At 38.1% G+C, this 17,406-nt stretch overlaps 1 protein-coding gene across 2 annotated transcripts; it reads left to right on the forward strand.

Moving 5' to 3' along the window:
- The first annotated feature begins 1,843 nt into the window (after positions 1-1,843).
- Positions 1,844-15,531, forward strand: LOC126388376 (chromosomal replication initiator protein DnaA-like). Of its 2 annotated transcripts, none has more exons than XM_050041480.1 (5): positions 1,844-2,079; positions 2,791-2,907; positions 7,374-7,425; positions 11,566-11,642; positions 14,783-15,531. In XM_050041480.1, the coding sequence occupies exons 2-5, from the start codon at positions 2,796-2,798 to the stop codon at positions 15,400-15,402; spliced, it is 861 nt and encodes a 286-aa protein (XP_049897437.1). In that variant the 5' UTR covers positions 1,844-2,079; positions 2,791-2,795; the 3' UTR covers positions 15,403-15,531. The 2 variants fall into 2 exon arrangements, with proteins under 2 accessions (XP_049897437.1, XP_049897438.1); XM_050041481.1 differs by having other exon boundaries at positions 14,786-15,531.
- Positions 15,532-17,406: the final 1,875 nt, after the last annotated feature.

Consider the following 17,406-nt stretch of genomic DNA (forward strand, 5'->3'; position numbering starts at 1 on the left):
TAAGATGTCTTAACAGAACTTTTTTGTTAACAAAAAAAAAACACGAGTTTATTCATTTTTCATGAATGGTTAACTCTTAGCATGCATTATGAGCTGCCTGTAAAAATAGTGGGTTTTCTCCAGGGGCTCCAGCTTCCTCCCACAGTCCAAAGACATGCAGTGAATTAATCTGTGACTCTAAATTGTCCGTAGGTGTGAATGTGAGTGTGAATGGTTGTTTGTCTCTATGTGTCAGCTCTGTGATAATCTGGTGACCTGTCCAGGGTGTACCCCGTCCCTCACACAGTGTCACTTGGGATAGGCCACAGCCCCCCAAGACCCCCAACAGGATAAGTAGTTACGGAAATTGAATGAATGTATAATTAGAAAATCAAATTAGAACAGTATTTCCTCTTTTCACTTTCCAGTGACACTCAGTTCTGCCATCCATTACAATGGATGGATATTTTAAAAAAAATCCTAAGTAAAAGCATAAATCTTTCATATGATTTTTTTAAAACATGTTTAAGTAATATAATATCTCATGTTTACTTTAAAAACTGTTTGAACACAAAATATGTACATAAACAATATGATTAACAGACTTAAACATGCCTTTGCCCCATTGGCGGCCATGCCTGTTTTAAAAAAGGGGGTATGGCTCCACTGCAGTCTACTTTAGATGATGTGGAACACTGTGATTGGCTTATAGACACACTGCAAAGGCTTAGGGCTGCTGTGAAACTAGCTGTGTCTCAATTCAGGGGCTGCAGCCTTTGACGGACGCAGCCTTCGCAGTCAACATTGGCCACATCCTTTGAAAACCACATCAGTCAATCCGAACGCTCTCCAACATGGGTTGGAGAGCAGTCTGCGGAGGATTTCCTGGGTGCATCACCAGTTGTTCTCGGCCCAACCCATTGGCGTTACTGTTACCTAGCAACCAGCTTGACTTAAAAAGGAGTAAGCTAGTAAGCTAGTTAGCCCTAAATCATGGACAACAGTTAACCGGTAGCTAGTTAACAACTGTTAGTTAGCTTAACTTAACATATAACCGTCATCTGCGCACAAAGCACATTGGGATAGGCTGGTCGCGCCGATGTGACGCAATCAGTCTTCAAATGAAGCCCTTGAAGGCTGCAGCCCCTGAAATGAGACACAGCCACTGGGCCCGCTTAGGGCGACAAAAAGTTTATCTTGGGTGCATCAGTACAATCGACAACCAAGACAGGACGGCAGAGGAGATACCCACACACCAACGCAACTGGGCTGGACTGCCACAAAACAAAAAACGTTTTTCTGGATTGGTCTCAGCCTGTGTTTTTCTGGATTGGTCTCAGCCTGTGAATCATTTTTGTGGTGGTCCAGCCCAGTTGCATTGGTGTGCGGGTATCTCCTCTGCTGTCCTTTCTTGGCCTATAGACATCCCATCAATTAAGTCTATTTATTTGGGTAGGCTAGTGTCAGATGATAGTAATGAAAAGTTACGTCTATCGGAGTGGACAGGGGATCTGAATGGGTTAAGTTGTCTCTTTTTGACATGGAAAGGGTTAATAAAGCTAATTTTAAAAGGCAGCTGCACAACACTTTTCAGATGATCTATGAAGGTGATAAAACCAATGTAACATGATGGTGATTTAAGAGGAAGTGAAAACATAACCAGACTAGGAAATGGATGTAATACTCTGTTTTTGACATAAACTATTACAAGACACTGACATCACCAGGGGTTCTTAACTGATACATAAAATATTGGTTTTGACATTGTGACATTGGCATCGAGAGACTGAGTGAGGAGTATCATCTCCCACAAAAACATTAAACGTCATGTCTTCACACATGACATATTTAGCATGCTTGTTTGAGTCTCACACACACACTCTCAGGCTGCAGTCACTGGAGCATGGCAGGAGGCAGGGGAGTGTACTGTAGCCTCAGCCTACAAGTTTCTTTGGTTAACTAAGAAAATTAGAAACTGTCATGCAAATACAACATATGATGACTGCTGCTGTATCTCTTCATCCACTTTCATCGACCGTTTGCTGAGACTTTCAACAGACTTTCACCCCGCCCTGAAGACATCAGCTCTTCTCTGAAAAGGTAAGACACACTCTGAGTACTTGGGAAGACGTTAATGTGAAACATCTTGGACTTAAATTAACCCTTAAGATCATCAAACTATCAAATTATTCATAATAAGCATCACTGTATTGTATAAAATAAGTAAATTAAAGAGAAATGAGTATAAAAAGACTTTTATGTGCATCCATGTGTGAAAAAATATCCTAATATCCAGCATGACTTAATTCTGAATCAGCAGTATTTGCCAGACATGTCTTTTTGTTGGAAGCTGACAGGAAGCTGTTGCAAAGAGAGGATATGGGGCGTTCAGATAAACCAAAGAAAAGAACATTTACATCATTCTGCTCAAAGAGATAAGGGGAACATAAATACATTTTTCGAGCTGACATGAGTAATTAATGTGAAAACTGCCTTCCTCTTTCAAGTTAATGTCAAACACAAACTCAGATATCTCAGCTGAACAAAAGCTTTCACGTTCTTGCTAGATGTCTTCACATGAAAAAGTGCCCGAGCTTCTCAAGTGGCCCGTTTGATTCTCAGAAGGCTAATGCAAACACCAAAATAACCTTAAGACTTAGTCAACGCACAAAAAGGGGAAGTGGTGAATGGTCTTCTTTCCGATCCACAGTTCTGTATACTGAAAAGCAGCGGCTCACATGTCTTCCTGTAGTTTCTGACAGCATCAATGTGATTATTTTTAATCATCTTCTTTTGTCGTGTCGAACACAGTGCCCATGGATCTCCTGCACACCTACAAGTGGCTATGGGTGATAATAGCGATTATTTTTGCAAGTGGGGTGATCAGCCTCATCTTCATCTTCATCAACAAGTGCATCTCCAGACAAGGTAGGTCCAATCTTTGCTCACACACATCTGTCAGAGAGTTACAGGACGTGGAATCATTTGCATGCCAAAACAAAAATGTTTATTTCTTTTTCCTGTTCTGACACGCACACTTTTTATTTGCCTCTTGAGCAGCCAGTGATTATCACTTCAGCAGGGTCAGTATTAATAGAATGACAGGCAGTGTGGATATTTATTTGAAACAACATTTATGTAATCATACAGGGGAATAAGATGCACAGGAAAATGTCAAATATAATGTGAAAGAATCTGTTAGGTGAGAGGGTTTTTTGGGGGAAATTTGGAATCATGACCTCTATATAAATATGAACATATGAATACATATGAATCAGGAAAATTTGTGCACCAGCACTTAATTTCTTGCATTTGGGTGACTTTTTAATGCACCGATTCTTGCCTTTTCTGCACCAATTTATGGTGGAAATGTTTTCAGTTTCATCAAAATGTAAAATGTAAAATGGGGAGAGACAAATATACATGTTCTAAATATAGAGGGGAATGTGTTTCCTGCATCGCCCCCTGAAATATACGTCTATAGATGCACACCACAGGATGTACAAAACGTGCAGCGTAAGACAACAAAAACTGAATATAAAGTCAAAATCTATCTATCTATCTATCTATCTATCTATCTATCTATCTGTCTATCTATCTATCTATCTATCTGTCTATCTGTCTATCTATCTATCTATCTAAATCTATTTAATGGTCAGACTTTATTGAATCATAAACATTTTTATCAGTCCAGAGAGTCAACAGACATGACAGAATAAAATAGAAAAAAATACTCAATAAAAACATGAGAAAATATAAGAAATGTGTTCCAGTCAGGGGCGTAAATATAGACAGTGCAGGCAGTGGGATTACACTGGGGTCCCTGGGGTGGAGGGGCCCATAGAGAGAGCCGGCCATTGCAAGTGATTCAAATTGCCACCTTGGAAATATATAAAGAAAAATGATAAAAAAGAAAAGAAAAAGAAAGAATATTATTAATTTAAAAAACGGTGCCATTTGCTATATATGTCCTCAAAAAGGCAAACCCTGATTTTCTGTTTTATTTTTATTTTTTTGAATAGTCAGTAGCTATCTAAAACAAAATTATACAGTTTTTTATATCACAATAATAATAATAAACTTTCTTTATATAGCACCTTTCAAAACACAATTACCAGCTGTTGTACAATAAAACTTCACACACTTAAAACACAAGGAGAATAAAATTACATCAAAATAAGGAGGGCAAAAGCTAAAATCAAGATAATAAATGGGAAATAACATCAATAAGATAGCAATTAACTATACAATCTATAAATATACTGTAAAACATTAAAACTATTCAATTAAAATGATTCATTTATGACTTTCTTTGATATTTTTGTCAGATAAAAATCACAAATTTATAATAAAAGCAATGCTTATTATGCTAATAGCTTTAGTAGCTATGGTTAGCTCCGCTGGCTAAGCTACCACCGTTCCTCACATCAGTTATAGCTGCAAAAAATATTCAGATCCTTCACTTAAATAAAAGTCGCAACACTGTAATATAAAAATAAATAAATACTACTGTGTTATAAGTCAAGGTCCTGCACTGAACTTTCAACTAAAAATATGCAAATATTATCAGCAAAATCAAAAGTAAAAGTACCAGTGATGCCGCAAAGTGTTCCACATGAGTCATTTACTATAAAACAGGCTGTCCAGTGCTGGAATGTAACTAAGGACATTTACTCAGCTACAGTACTTACATTTTTAGGGTACTTGTACTGTACTTCACAGTATTTCCATTTCATGCTGCCTCATTCTTCTGCTCCACAACATTTTGGAGGCAAATATTTTACAATTTACTCCCCTACATTTATCTAGTAACTCCTGATACTTTGCAAATTCAAATCATCAAAATAGAATATAAATCAAATGAGAAAATATGATGCAGTATTATAGGTTAAGATACACTGCATAAAGTAATTACAATTAGCTCACCTGCAACATTAAAGGTCCAGTGCATAAGATTTAGGGGGATATACTGGCAGGAATGGAATATGATACGAGTACGATATGAGTATGTTTTCTTTTATGTATAATCACCTGAGAATAAGTATTGCGTTCTCCTCACCTCAGAATGTGCCACTTATATTAATAGAGGGAGCAGGTCTTTGTCTACGGAGATCGCCATGTTCACTGTCCCGTTTCTACAGTAGCCCAGAACAGACAAACCAAACACTGGCTCTAGATAGGGCCATTCACATTTTTGCATTTTGGCTTTGGCCATCGTAGTTAGAAGCCTCTCTGTGATGAGAGCGTTGAGAAACACTATTTTTTTTTTTATTCAGTGTTTACACTGGTTTAAATCACCTGGTCTGTTTGTTTTGGAGAGGAAAAGACTGCTACGGATAATATGGCTCCGTTAAAAACTTCCTTGGGGATTAATAAAGTATATAAAATTAAATTAAATTAAATTAAATTAAAAAATTAAGCACTAAGCAGGAGGAGTTTTAGCTGGTTGCAATCTGCAATCCTTACTGCTGGAGATTCCATTAAATTCCCATAAATCTTACACACTACTCCTTTAAAGGCATGAACATATTAATGAATCAATTACAATATGATATAATATCATATAATATAATACGATACAATACGATACGATTAGATATGAATAATATAATATACATTATTTTGAAACGAGCCAGTCTGTATAATGACTACTTTTTGGTAGGCTACTTTAACTATATTTTGATGCTAATATTTTTGTACTTCTGTGACATTTTGAACGCAGGACTTTTACTACAGCTCATTTCTACACTGACGTACCGCTTCTTAAAATATGTGAATACTTCTACCACAACTTTATATATATTATATTATATGATCACCATTACTGATCAATTTAACTTTGTAGGGTTTTGTCTTTTTGTTTTATTTTATATTTTTATTTTTTGCACAATTTGAAATATATAAAATGAAAAAAAGGCAAAAATATAAAAAAACAGAAATAAAAAACTGAGTTATGAAGAACACAAAAATTAATTTAACATAATATGATAATATGATTACATACAGTAAAAGTGATAACAAACTACTACTAAATATATATAACAACAACAACAACAATAATTATTAAAAGACAGAAAAGCAGAAAAATGTGATGTGTATGAAAGTGTGTGAAGGTTTTTTGTTGGTTAAGTGGAGCTTATTTTAACTATTTTTGGATAGTTTGATCTATAATAGTGCATCATATTTTTTAAGCTGTTATCACTGAAGTTCTCAGATAAATGCAGGAAGTGAAGTATAACAATTTCCTTTGATTTGTGGTGCAGTGTGAGTGTAAAATTGCATTTGACTAAATGTAATTGTAATAACGGCAGCACACCATCAACTACTTTCCTCGTGTTCTCATCAGGAATTTCATGTGAAGGTTTAATTTACTGTAAAAAGAAGTGAGCAGTTTCATTTTCAGTATTGCTAACTACCTGTTTTTTTGTGTTTGTTTCTTTAGCTAACTGAAAACCAATATACTGTACTACCACGAATCAAAATCCAGAACAGGGAAGAGAAACCAAACACACTAAAACAGCCCGCCATTGTAGCTGTGAAAGTATTACTCCGAGGGGTTCGTTGCAAAGCAGAAGAAAAACTATTATAATTGTATGAATTGCTATTATTAGTGGTGCCCTCTGGATTTGATTAGCTTAGATGAAACTTTAATGATCCCTGTGGGGAAACTGGGCTGCAGCTGCAGAGAGACAGGCTTGTTGATGGTTTATTATGGAGAGAGCAAATAAAGGGAGCAAAATATAACACAGTCACAAGTAACAGCACACGTGGAGATAAAAGAAGATCATATCAAAACATGAATACATGAACATAAATTTAGACAGAAACACAGATCTAATATGTAAGTGTTTATCACTGGGGGTTTCTCATGATCATGTCCTACTTAAAACTGAAAGTAAATAAAGAACCTCATTATTTGGTCTTAAAAAATGTTTATTTGTGTCCTCATTTGTATCGACACAATCCTGCTCACGCACCAAAATAATAAGCCTCATAGTGTTTCAAGATCTGATACCAAGTTTCTGACATCTTAATATGGAGTAACATTACAGCCTTGATTTTTAAGTTCACCTCATTTTATCCCTCCTGTTTGGTTTTAATTCTATTTATTTACTTTCTTTTTATTCTATGGGATTTTAATCATCTTTTTTGTTAGTTTGTTCTGTTTTATTTGGTTTGCTTTTTTAATATTTTATCTTATTGCTGTAATTTTCTACTCTTGCAAACCTTTATATATAGTTGTTCGTGTTATCCTTTAATTTGCACCTGTCATTCCAAATTTGCCATGTGGAGCACTTTAAGCTGCATGTTTGTATGAAAGGTGCTATAAGTTAAGTTGAGTTGAGTTTCCTGTAGCTTAAATCTAATTGCATGTTCTTTTGTTTTTTCCATAGGAAAACACAGGATCACACAGCTTCACAGAAGATCTTCCAACCTCACTGTCAAGTAATATGAATATACACTTTGCTGCATATTTCTCATATTTAAAATTGAATTGTTGAATATTTGATCTCAGTATTAAACAGAAAAGTTCCTCATTTGTGCTGCTTTCACATGGAATTGGGCAGACGGCAAATTGCCATGTTAGTAGAGGAGAGTGACGGTGAAATTAGGTGGGGCCACAGTGGCGGCCCTAGCATATTTGGGGCCCTAGGCGAGCCTCCCCCTGGCGTGATGTGATTGCTGCAGCTCAACAGTCAAAGTATATATATATATATATATATATATATTATACTTATGTATATTTTATAATAATTGAGCCCAGTCTCACCCTCAAGTCCTTGGAATCCGGAGCTTGGGCAGTGCCTTGCAGCATCAGAAACCAACGAAAAAAGCCGTCCTTTAACATCGGCATGATACATGGCTGGTTGCCATTATAGTTTAAAGGCGCCTGGCAGCATCAGGGGGAAATGCGGCAGGACAAGGACTAAAGGTGGCAAAAGTCCGACTGGGGCAGGCAGGAGGGGTGGCGGATGAGTCCAACAAACACGACTTTCTCCCATGAGAGCGGTGTTTGCCTCCCCTAAGATTCTAAAGCCAAACCCTGTTCTTGTCTCCTAAAAGCCAATTTGCAGTGTTGTAGCAACGTAGTGCATTTATTGTGAAAGAGACTGTATGTAAACGTTAAATTTCCTGTGAAAACAGAAGTGTATTTTGAAAGACGACAATACATGTAACAGGCAGAACTTGATATGGCGTCCCAGAACGTCAACAACCAACACACCCAGAGTACCTTACACGTCGTATGTGGACGTGGAAAGTCCATGACCAAACATCAATTTGTGACGAGGTCGAAGTGAGAATGTGTTGTAATATATATTAAGGTCAATGGCCGCCATGTCCTCTCAGTCTTTCGCCGTCCAAGTGACTCAATGATTTAACACAGTGGCAGACAGATGACAGTCTGATGCTGCTATCCTGCATAACTGTAACACCACTGCAGAAGCCTTTGACTCAAGCTAACATTAGCTATCTGTCAGTAGTAACTGTCACCATCATTATTCAGCAGTTTACCACACTGACAGTGGACGTTCATGCATCTAAAGTGCTTCGGACCTTAGTGTGAAAGCTTTGGTTAACCTGCTATATAACAGCTTTTAGTATTTTCCTGTTTCTCTCTTTGTGTAACTGTGTAATAACACGTTTGTTTACCCAGAAAGGGGATGTGACCTCAGCGATAACTCGATGCAGGTCTGGTCTGTGTGTCTCGTGTGATACTTGTGATGTTTTAACAGTAATGCAGCGCAGCACTAGAGTTTAAATCAGTAATACAAGGAATGTATTTGATGTAATGTTAGACATGTTTGAGAATTTATGGTAAAAAAAACCAGCCAAATCAACAGGTGGTGTAGAAGCAAAAAAGTCAAGGTCCCGAGCCGTGCCAGAAAGCTCGCGACCTCGCTCTTCTCTTTTCAAACAGACTTTCTTTGTCTTCCATTAGATATCAAAAACTCAAATACTCAGAGGTCAAAAAATCACTGGAGACACGTAGAATCAGATGCAACTGAGTTTAATGTGCTCGCAGGCAACAAACACATCACAACTCAATGAGCCAAGCTCCGGAGCAAGACTGAAATTTCTTTGTTTGCGCTCGCTCTTTTATCGTAGAATTTCTGCTGAGTCATCTCTTTTCCTTAAACTTTTCCACTGGGCGCTGATCATAAAGGTGTCACATTTCTGCTGAGTTTTAGTCCTTCCCACCATATCGGTGTCACATTTCTGCTGACTCAGCACTTTTTTAGTCCTTCCCCCTCTAGTGGCAGGCCTTTTTGCCTTTGTTCAGACACGTCTGGACATGCCCAGACATGCCCAGACATGTCCTAATGGTGTAATCTTTTTCTACCTACTACTACTGTCTACTATTACACTTCCAGGCAATACATGGTATGGTATGTGTGTGTTTTCAATATATGAATACGCAAACTTGTGTAAAAGTGCTTTGCCATACATGGATACATAAAACATGGTTACATGAACTCCAACCTTAATCAACTTATGCAAAATGAAACATTTACCTGATTAGTGGTTAAATCTTACACTACAGTGGCACAGAGAAAGTGCCATTCATTTAGATTTGTTCAAAGATGAATGAAAAAAAGGGAATGTAAGTTAATTAAAAACTGTGCCATTTGCAATATATGTCCTCAAAATGGCAAACCATGCCCTTCATCGTTTTCTTTTCTTTTTTTTGTAAAATAGTCAGTCGCACTTATGATATTTTTGTTGCTGCAAGTCTCTTGAAGCCATACCCAAAATGCAACACAAAGTCCACCATTTTAATTTAACTGTGCAATTTTTGTGCATTTTTTTGCCATTCACTTCCTATTTATGCATGTTTTGTTTTACCGTCCCGCCATTCCACCAGGCTGTTTGTGTTTTACGTGCTGTCCAGAAGGTGTTGTCCATCTACCGTCTGCCTGATTCCATGGGAACGCAGCATTAAAGGTCCAGTGTTCAGGATTTAGGGACATCTAGTAGCAGAAAAACAATATATTATTCATAACTGTGTTTTTTTATTAATCACCTGAAAAAAAGAACCATTGTATTTTCGTTACCTTAGGATGAGACGTTTCTGTCTACACACAGAGCGGGTCCTCTTCCACAGAGTGTTCCATGTTGTTTTACAGTAGCCTGGAATGGACAAACTGAACACTGGCTCTAGACATCACATTTTCACATTTTTGTCTTGGCCACCATATTTTTCCTACACGCATTCCACAACCTCAGCACTAGATGCCACTAAATCCTACACACTGGACCTTAAAGGGGACTTTTTCACTCTCTTAATGAGAAATGGGAAGATTGATACCAAAGTCATATATTTTTGTTATATATGAAGCGTTAGCTTAGCTTAGCATAAAGACTGGAAACTGGGGGAAACAACTAGCCTGGTTCTTTCCAAAGTTAATAAATGAAGTCCTACAGGCACCTCTAAAGCAAATTAAAATGTTTAATCTTTCTATCTGAAGTGTGGTCCCCCCATAAATTTGCAAATTGTCATATTTTTACTGCAGCTTTTGTACAAATTATAAAGGTATAATGGAAAGACCCAGGCCAGGTTTCCCTCTGTTTTCAGTCCTTAAGCTAAGCTAACCAGCTGCCGGCTATAGCTTCATATTTAAGGGATGTTTCGTTACTTAGAAGAGGGGAGGACATGGTGCAAAATGGGGGAGGCACATCAAATAATTTTTTAAGCACGGGGAGTGATTTTTTTTTAAAAATTTTGTCTTAGGGGAGGGACATAAAAAGCACCAAAATTACACCATTTATCATAACCAGACACTGGAAAAAAAGAGCAATTATCAGCAGATTTTTAGATTTCCATTGGTCAATTTTTTCTACATGTCTAATTAAAAATACACCATTTGAAGTGCCCTAACCACATCCTATAAAAACATTTAAAGCCTATTTTTTCATGGTTTTGTTATACACTTGGAGATTTTTTTAACCATTCAAAATCACTGGCCACTTTATTTTTGCTTTACCCGGATGTAAATTTCCTTGCTACTATGTGCATGACAATAGTCAAAAACCAAGGCTTTTCTTCAACTCCAGGATTTCATTCTTTAATTTCTATTTGTAGCTTTTTACTTTCAATCACCAAAGGATACGTTTTTAAAATCTAATAATGCCTGCCATGCCAAGTTACTGATATTATTGTAGCCACTGCTGCCACTGTTCAGTATGTTGTGGTTTATTTAGGAAAGAGGTCATTATGTCCACGTGTTGCTACAATGCTGGCTGTGCGCGTGCTTATTTATGGTGGCGGGAGAGTCATGCATTTTCCCCCAGTGACTCAGGGAGGCTAAGGAAAAATATTTGCAGCTCTGGGGAGGGTCAATCTAAAAATAATAAATAAATAAAAAAACAAAGTGACACCTCAGCCACCCCCCTGACTCCTCTGGTAAGTAGAGAACAGCCCCTATTGGACAAACAAGAGAGTGGTATCAGTCTTCTTGTTTAACTCAGTGCCATAAAGCAAAAAAAGTATATTTCCCAAAATGTGGAACTGTTCCTCTGGGTGATATTTTCTACATAACAACAATACAACATACAGCTCAACATTTCTTCTTCTCGACTTTTCAGGAGCAACAACTACCAGGAGAGAACCCCCAAAGACTTCACCCCAGCTTTACCTCCTCGGACACAGTTTCTCACAGAAGGCAAGATACCACACTTCCCCTCAGAATCCCCCGTCCTCTTTTAAACCACATGACCTCCACTAACTTTCACCACATACTCACAAGAGCTGAATACAAAACCTCAGTCCATCTGCCATTTGACAATAAACCCAAGTCTAAAGGACATACAAAAAAGAAATTGTATTTCTGGTTTCACATGAGTTTGTCTTGACAAACCAAACAAACATCATGTGACCACTGATGACAGTAAAATTAGGCAACATGAAGGGCAGTGAAAACCCCAGAAACTTTTCTCGAAGCCAAGAGAGAACCACATATCCAAGCTGCAGTTTCTGAACCAAAGTTCATCTGTGCATCATTAAATCAGACCAAGTGAGAAGTGTAGATGATGTTTGCAGTTCAACTCAGATCCATGGAAATGAAGCAATTGTAAAATGTACCACAAACTGTGGAGGGATGCGCAGCAGCTTTTATAGGAGGAGTAGCCTGCTTTTAATGCAGTTTTATAAACTTAAACTACCTGCTGTCTGTAAAAATACATTAGTATTTTTGTACAGTAAAAGCCTGCTGGCTGTAGATGCATTGATAACAGCTTTTTGGGATTTTTACTGGCTTACATTATAAGACCAATGCAAAATATAGGTCTCCATTTCCTCCCAATCCTCCTGATTTTGGCGCCGCCATCTTGCACTCTAAGAGCCAATGTCTTCACAGTAATGATAGTGGAGCTGTGGTATCAAATTCCCACCAATTCACAGGTCCGACCACATCAACAGCAGCAACACTGATCCCGAGCATGCCAACTGACACACACAGCGTTCAGTCATGATGTCAAACCCCTTTTGATATCATCAAATAACTACTTATAATCAAACTTATCAGAAAAACAAACATTTGAACACACATCAGCGTGATAAAAACTACATAAAATGACAGAAACAATCTCTGGGAAAAATATGTTTGACGTGTACTTTGAGTTTTTAGTTTGGCCCGTGTCCCATCTGCTAACACAGAGGTGGCAGGGTTTATGACCTGTACTGCAGCCAGCCACCAGGGGGCGATTGAATCTGTTGTGTATCACAGAAGGTTGTGGGGAAATACTCCTGGTGAAAAACGACAGAGAGAAAAGCTTCTTACAAACTCAGCGTCCAGCTTTTAATGCAGAGGCAGGTAGAACACGCCTGAGCATGATCAGCTCCATTATAACACTGGCTCTTGCAAAGAGCCTTCTCGCCACCTAGAGGCCAATAACGATACAACATGTGTCCCAAAACAGCACATACGCATAACAGTATTTTCTTCTTATGTTAAGCCTTACTAGCTCACTTTTTCTTTTAAACACCACAGAAATGTTTTGGCTTCACTTTTGGGAAGCTGTCTTGCCGGCCATCTTTATATACAGTCATTGGTCTTTCATAACTAATCTAAAACTAACATTAACATTTTACCATTGATATTCCATTGTCAGCGAGGTGTGAAAAACATAAAGAATGGCAAAACCTAACTCTAAACTTATCATTGCTAACATCCCAGCAAGCATTTTTTGGTTTAAAAAACGTCTAATAGCTGTCTACATGAAGACCTGACGTCTAGGCTAAATCACGGCTGAATTTGGGCTGTCAGTGAAAATTTGGTAGACGTCTAACCATAGCCAAAGTGTAGACGTCATCAATTATACGGCTATGTAGAGACCATGTCCAAAAAATGGAGATAAACATATTTAAATTACTGTTAACTCTCCATACGTGATTGAATATCATACCGCACACCATCTGCAATGGCGAAAATTACATTTAATCAATTTCAAAATTAAATCGGCTAGATTTGGGTTACATGTAGCTAGACTAAATCTGAGCTAAATATAGCCAATATGTTTAAATCACGACTATTGCTTGCTGGGATTAGTCAGGTAACATTAGTCAGTGAGATGGCTCCTGTTACACTGATGATTATGTTCAAAATACCGTTATAACCTTAATAAATGACCTTGGCAAAAATGTACATTTCTTTATGTTTTAACAACACTGTGGTGAACGTGAATGAAACCTTAAGTTCAACTTGTAGAGAGTGTGCCACATGTTAAAAGGCTCTGTAAAAAAGAAAACAACAACTACTATTTAAAATAATAATAATGATAAAAATAATAGTAATAATAATACATCACACATATATAGCACTTTTTGGAGTCCTACACTTATTAGCGCGAAAGCAGCTGGAAACGCAGCAATGGTTAGCAAGGACAGACCCATGTTTAGGGGCAAAAATACAGCAGGAAATGCCTCAAACAACCAGATAATGACATTCTGAATATAGTAGTCAGTGTAGCAGGAGCTTTCAAACCTATACCTATAATGCTGATAACCACTACTGACTCCTAATAGAGTTACAACGTTCATACTGGTTGTCTAAGAAGTTACTGTTCCTGGCCAAGAAAACGTCTGGCACATGACATAACCCACTGCAAAGCAGCAAATTGTTGCTTTTACACTTGTGTTTTATACAGTTTATAAAATACACATGGTGTTAATTAGTACGCTTTAGAGGTGCTTTTGTTGGCTTTGTGCTGAGCCAGGCAGGCTGTTTCCCTTTGTTTTGAAGCTTTGTGCTAAGCTAAACTAAGCTAAGCTAAGCTAAGCTAACTGGCTGCTGTAATTTCATATTCAACTTATATGAGATTGGTATCAAACATCTAGTCAACTCTCCACCAACAAATAAAGTGTATTTCCCAAAATGTTAAGCTCACACATATCCAAAATTAGTTTAGTTAATTGGTTACACTGACTGCCAAAATGACAATTACTATATAGCACTTACTAATGGCAGGTAGACTGGAATTAAGTCTAATTCTGGCTCAAGAGGGATTTATTTATACTGTAGGACCCCAAAGTAATATAAAGGACTGTCGTCTTGTCCAGGGGAAGTGACTAACATGTCTTTCTTAAGAATATTAGAAATAGCCCTGTATAAAATATTTATCCTCACAGAATAAAATATATCTAAAGTGAATGTTCATTGTCAATTCACATGACAGACATATAGTTACTCATTAATATAAGTCATATAATAATGTAATCAAACTGCCATCTCACTGTCTATTATGGCCGCAATCTACCACCAAACTGCTACATTGGTATGTTGTAACTCTAAAATGTATGTTTCAGCAGCCCAAAGCTACGAGAACCTGGCTGAGGACTACGAGGAGTGCACACCAGAATACGAGCAGGACAAGGGCAACTATGAGCAGAGCACGCCTGACTACGAGCAGGACAAGGGCGACTACGTGCAGGGCATCCCTGACTATGAGCAGGACAAGGGTGACTACGTGCAGAGCATCCCTGACTATGAGCAGGACAAGGGCGACTACGAGCAGAGTATGCCCGACTACGAGCAGGACAAGGGTCACTATGAGCAGAGCTTCCCTGACTACAAGCAGGACAAGGGCGACTACGAGCAGAGTATGCCCGACTATGAGCAGGACAAGGGCGACTCTGTGCAGGACATCCCCGACTACGAGCAGGACAAGGGTGACTATGAGCAGAGCTTCCCTGACTACGAGCAGGACAAGGGTGACTACAAGCAAAGTATGCCTGACTACGTGCAGGACATGGACGAGCAGTCTGACTATGTGGAGCCGGAGGATGGGGAAGTACTTCTACCTCCTCCTCCTCCTCCATTGTTCGAGGATCCAGATCCAGCGGCAGGTTACTCCTCGGAGGACTATGATGACATTGGAGGCGAGGATGAAAACCAGGGAGAGGAGGACTACGACGATGTGGGTTAAGACGAGGAGAAAACAGGAGAGATATTATTCTGAAGTAAAAGACACTGTTGACTTTTCTTATCTGAATCTTGCTGAGCAGACAGATCAGAAATGAACCTTACCACAGATTTCTTTTTGACTGTATTTTTTGATATTATTCATAAAAAAGAAAAGAACAAATGAAGTATCTGTATTATATGTACATATTAAAGCACAAACGACAGGACTGAAGAGACCAAAATCTGAAGAAAATATAGGTGGTATTCAGACAACAGGGGCAAAAGGTTTTGATTCTAGTCATGGAACCTTCAGCTAATTTATTTTACCTTTAACCAACATTGTTTACAGGCTACAAGTCGTTGTGCTGAACAACCAGATAGCGGTTATGTGACACATGTTGCATAGTTTCAGTATTTTTAAATTGTAAACAATGTCTGTGACTAACTGATCTAACAACAGTACTAGTAACTATTTTGATTTTTTTGTCGAATACAATTTAAAGGAATTAGTTATATGTTTTGCTTTCATGCTGAGAGTTCCATCAGAAGATTGATACGACTCTCTAAAGTCCACTCTCTCTGAAAACAGGGGGAAACAGCAAGCCTAGCTTTGTCCAGCATGTTATGTCTCAGGCTGTTCTCATGCACTGTTCGTACATGTACGTATGAAAAGTAATGTACCAGAAGTTGCATATATCCCATGTAATTGTGAAGGCTGTGATCACATGTCCAATGCACTGATGGGAATAAAGAAGGAAGTAGTTTAAAGGCCAAAACTCCACATAAGAAGGCAGGTTGGGGTGGTGGATAAGTCAAACAAACACAGGACTTTTCCCCAGGAGACTGGTGTTTGTGTTCCATATGAAACCAAATTACTAAGTTATTTTAAAGTACGTCATTTCCATATTTCTTTTCCTTAAAGGGCCAGTGTGTAATATTTGGCATGGTTTATTGTCAATCTGAATCTGAATCTGAATATTCTACCCATTAATATGTTTATACAAGTGTATNNNNAGGAGGAGGAAACAGCAGAGAGTGTTAGTAGTTCGTCGATAGAGAGTAGTGAAAGTTTTTTTTAGTTATAAAGTTTGTGAATGGACCACACTTACCACGCAACAGGAGAGAATGAACCCGAACCGCCATCTGCGAGGAAAAGAAGACGCAACTTCACTCCATAGATATATACACATAGATGCCGCACCCTGGCTTGTGGGCTGCGTCAATACCGCCACCATCTTGCCTAGGTGCTCTGACCGGTTCAGACCCGTGTCAGACTCGGCAAAAATGCCACATTTTTGCTCTGCATTTGGGTGTACTAACGAGAGAAGTTTTAAAACCAAGCAGAAGGGAATAACATTCCACAGGTAAGAAGTTGTTTTACAATATTTTATTGTTACGAACATGTTTAATGAGATATATATCTCAAAAAGTGATCCTTCTTTTAAGCTAACCTTAATCAAGTAAAGTAACTGTCCTGGTCTGGTCCTAATGCCAAATTAAGCTAAGGCTATGTCACACAATTTAAAGAAAAAAGGTTAACATTTATATAATATTACTCATAAAATTATGATGCTTTGTCAAACAGCTATGTTGGTGTATGTGTTATTCCAAATTGTCAGCTATCTGTTTCATGGCACCAACGTGACATAACGCAGTATAACGTTAGTAGTTAACTTGTGGCCTGAATTGTAACTACAAATTATGTGGAACTGCATTTTTCCTGACACACTTATTTTGTGTGTAGTTTCCCAAAAAACACAGATAGGAGGAGACGGGCATGGGTAGCAGCAGTGAGGAGAAAGGACTTGACTGTCATCACTCCTCAGTCATCTGTAGCTGTCACTTCAGACCTGAGGACTTCGACAGGACTGGGCAGACTCCTAAAAATAATACTAGCTACTGTACACTGTATTTTTTGTAAATATGACCTAATAATGTAAACAGTTCTGTGTCCAGGCTCCCATGAGCACTGTGGTGTTATACATATGAGATTAAAGCAAAATTTTGTGTAAACATGCAGCTCTAA

Source organism: Epinephelus moara, chromosome 3 (genome assembly GCF_006386435.1).
Source record: "Epinephelus moara isolate mb chromosome 3, YSFRI_EMoa_1.0, whole genome shotgun sequence".
Taxonomy (NCBI): domain Eukaryota; kingdom Metazoa; phylum Chordata; class Actinopteri; order Perciformes; family Serranidae; genus Epinephelus; species Epinephelus moara.

Coding starts and splice junctions, on each gene's coding strand:
- LOC126388376 (XM_050041480.1), top strand. CDS start 2,796: ATGGATCTCCTGCACACCTACAAGTGGCTATGGGTGATAATAGCGATT. Junction 2,908..7,373: donor CAAGTGCATCTCCAGACAAG/GTAGGTCCAATC, acceptor TTTTTTCCATAG/GAAAACACAGGATCACACAG. Junction 11,643..14,782: donor GACACAGTTTCTCACAGAAG/GCAAGATACCAC, acceptor TGTATGTTTCAG/CAGCCCAAAGCTACGAGAAC.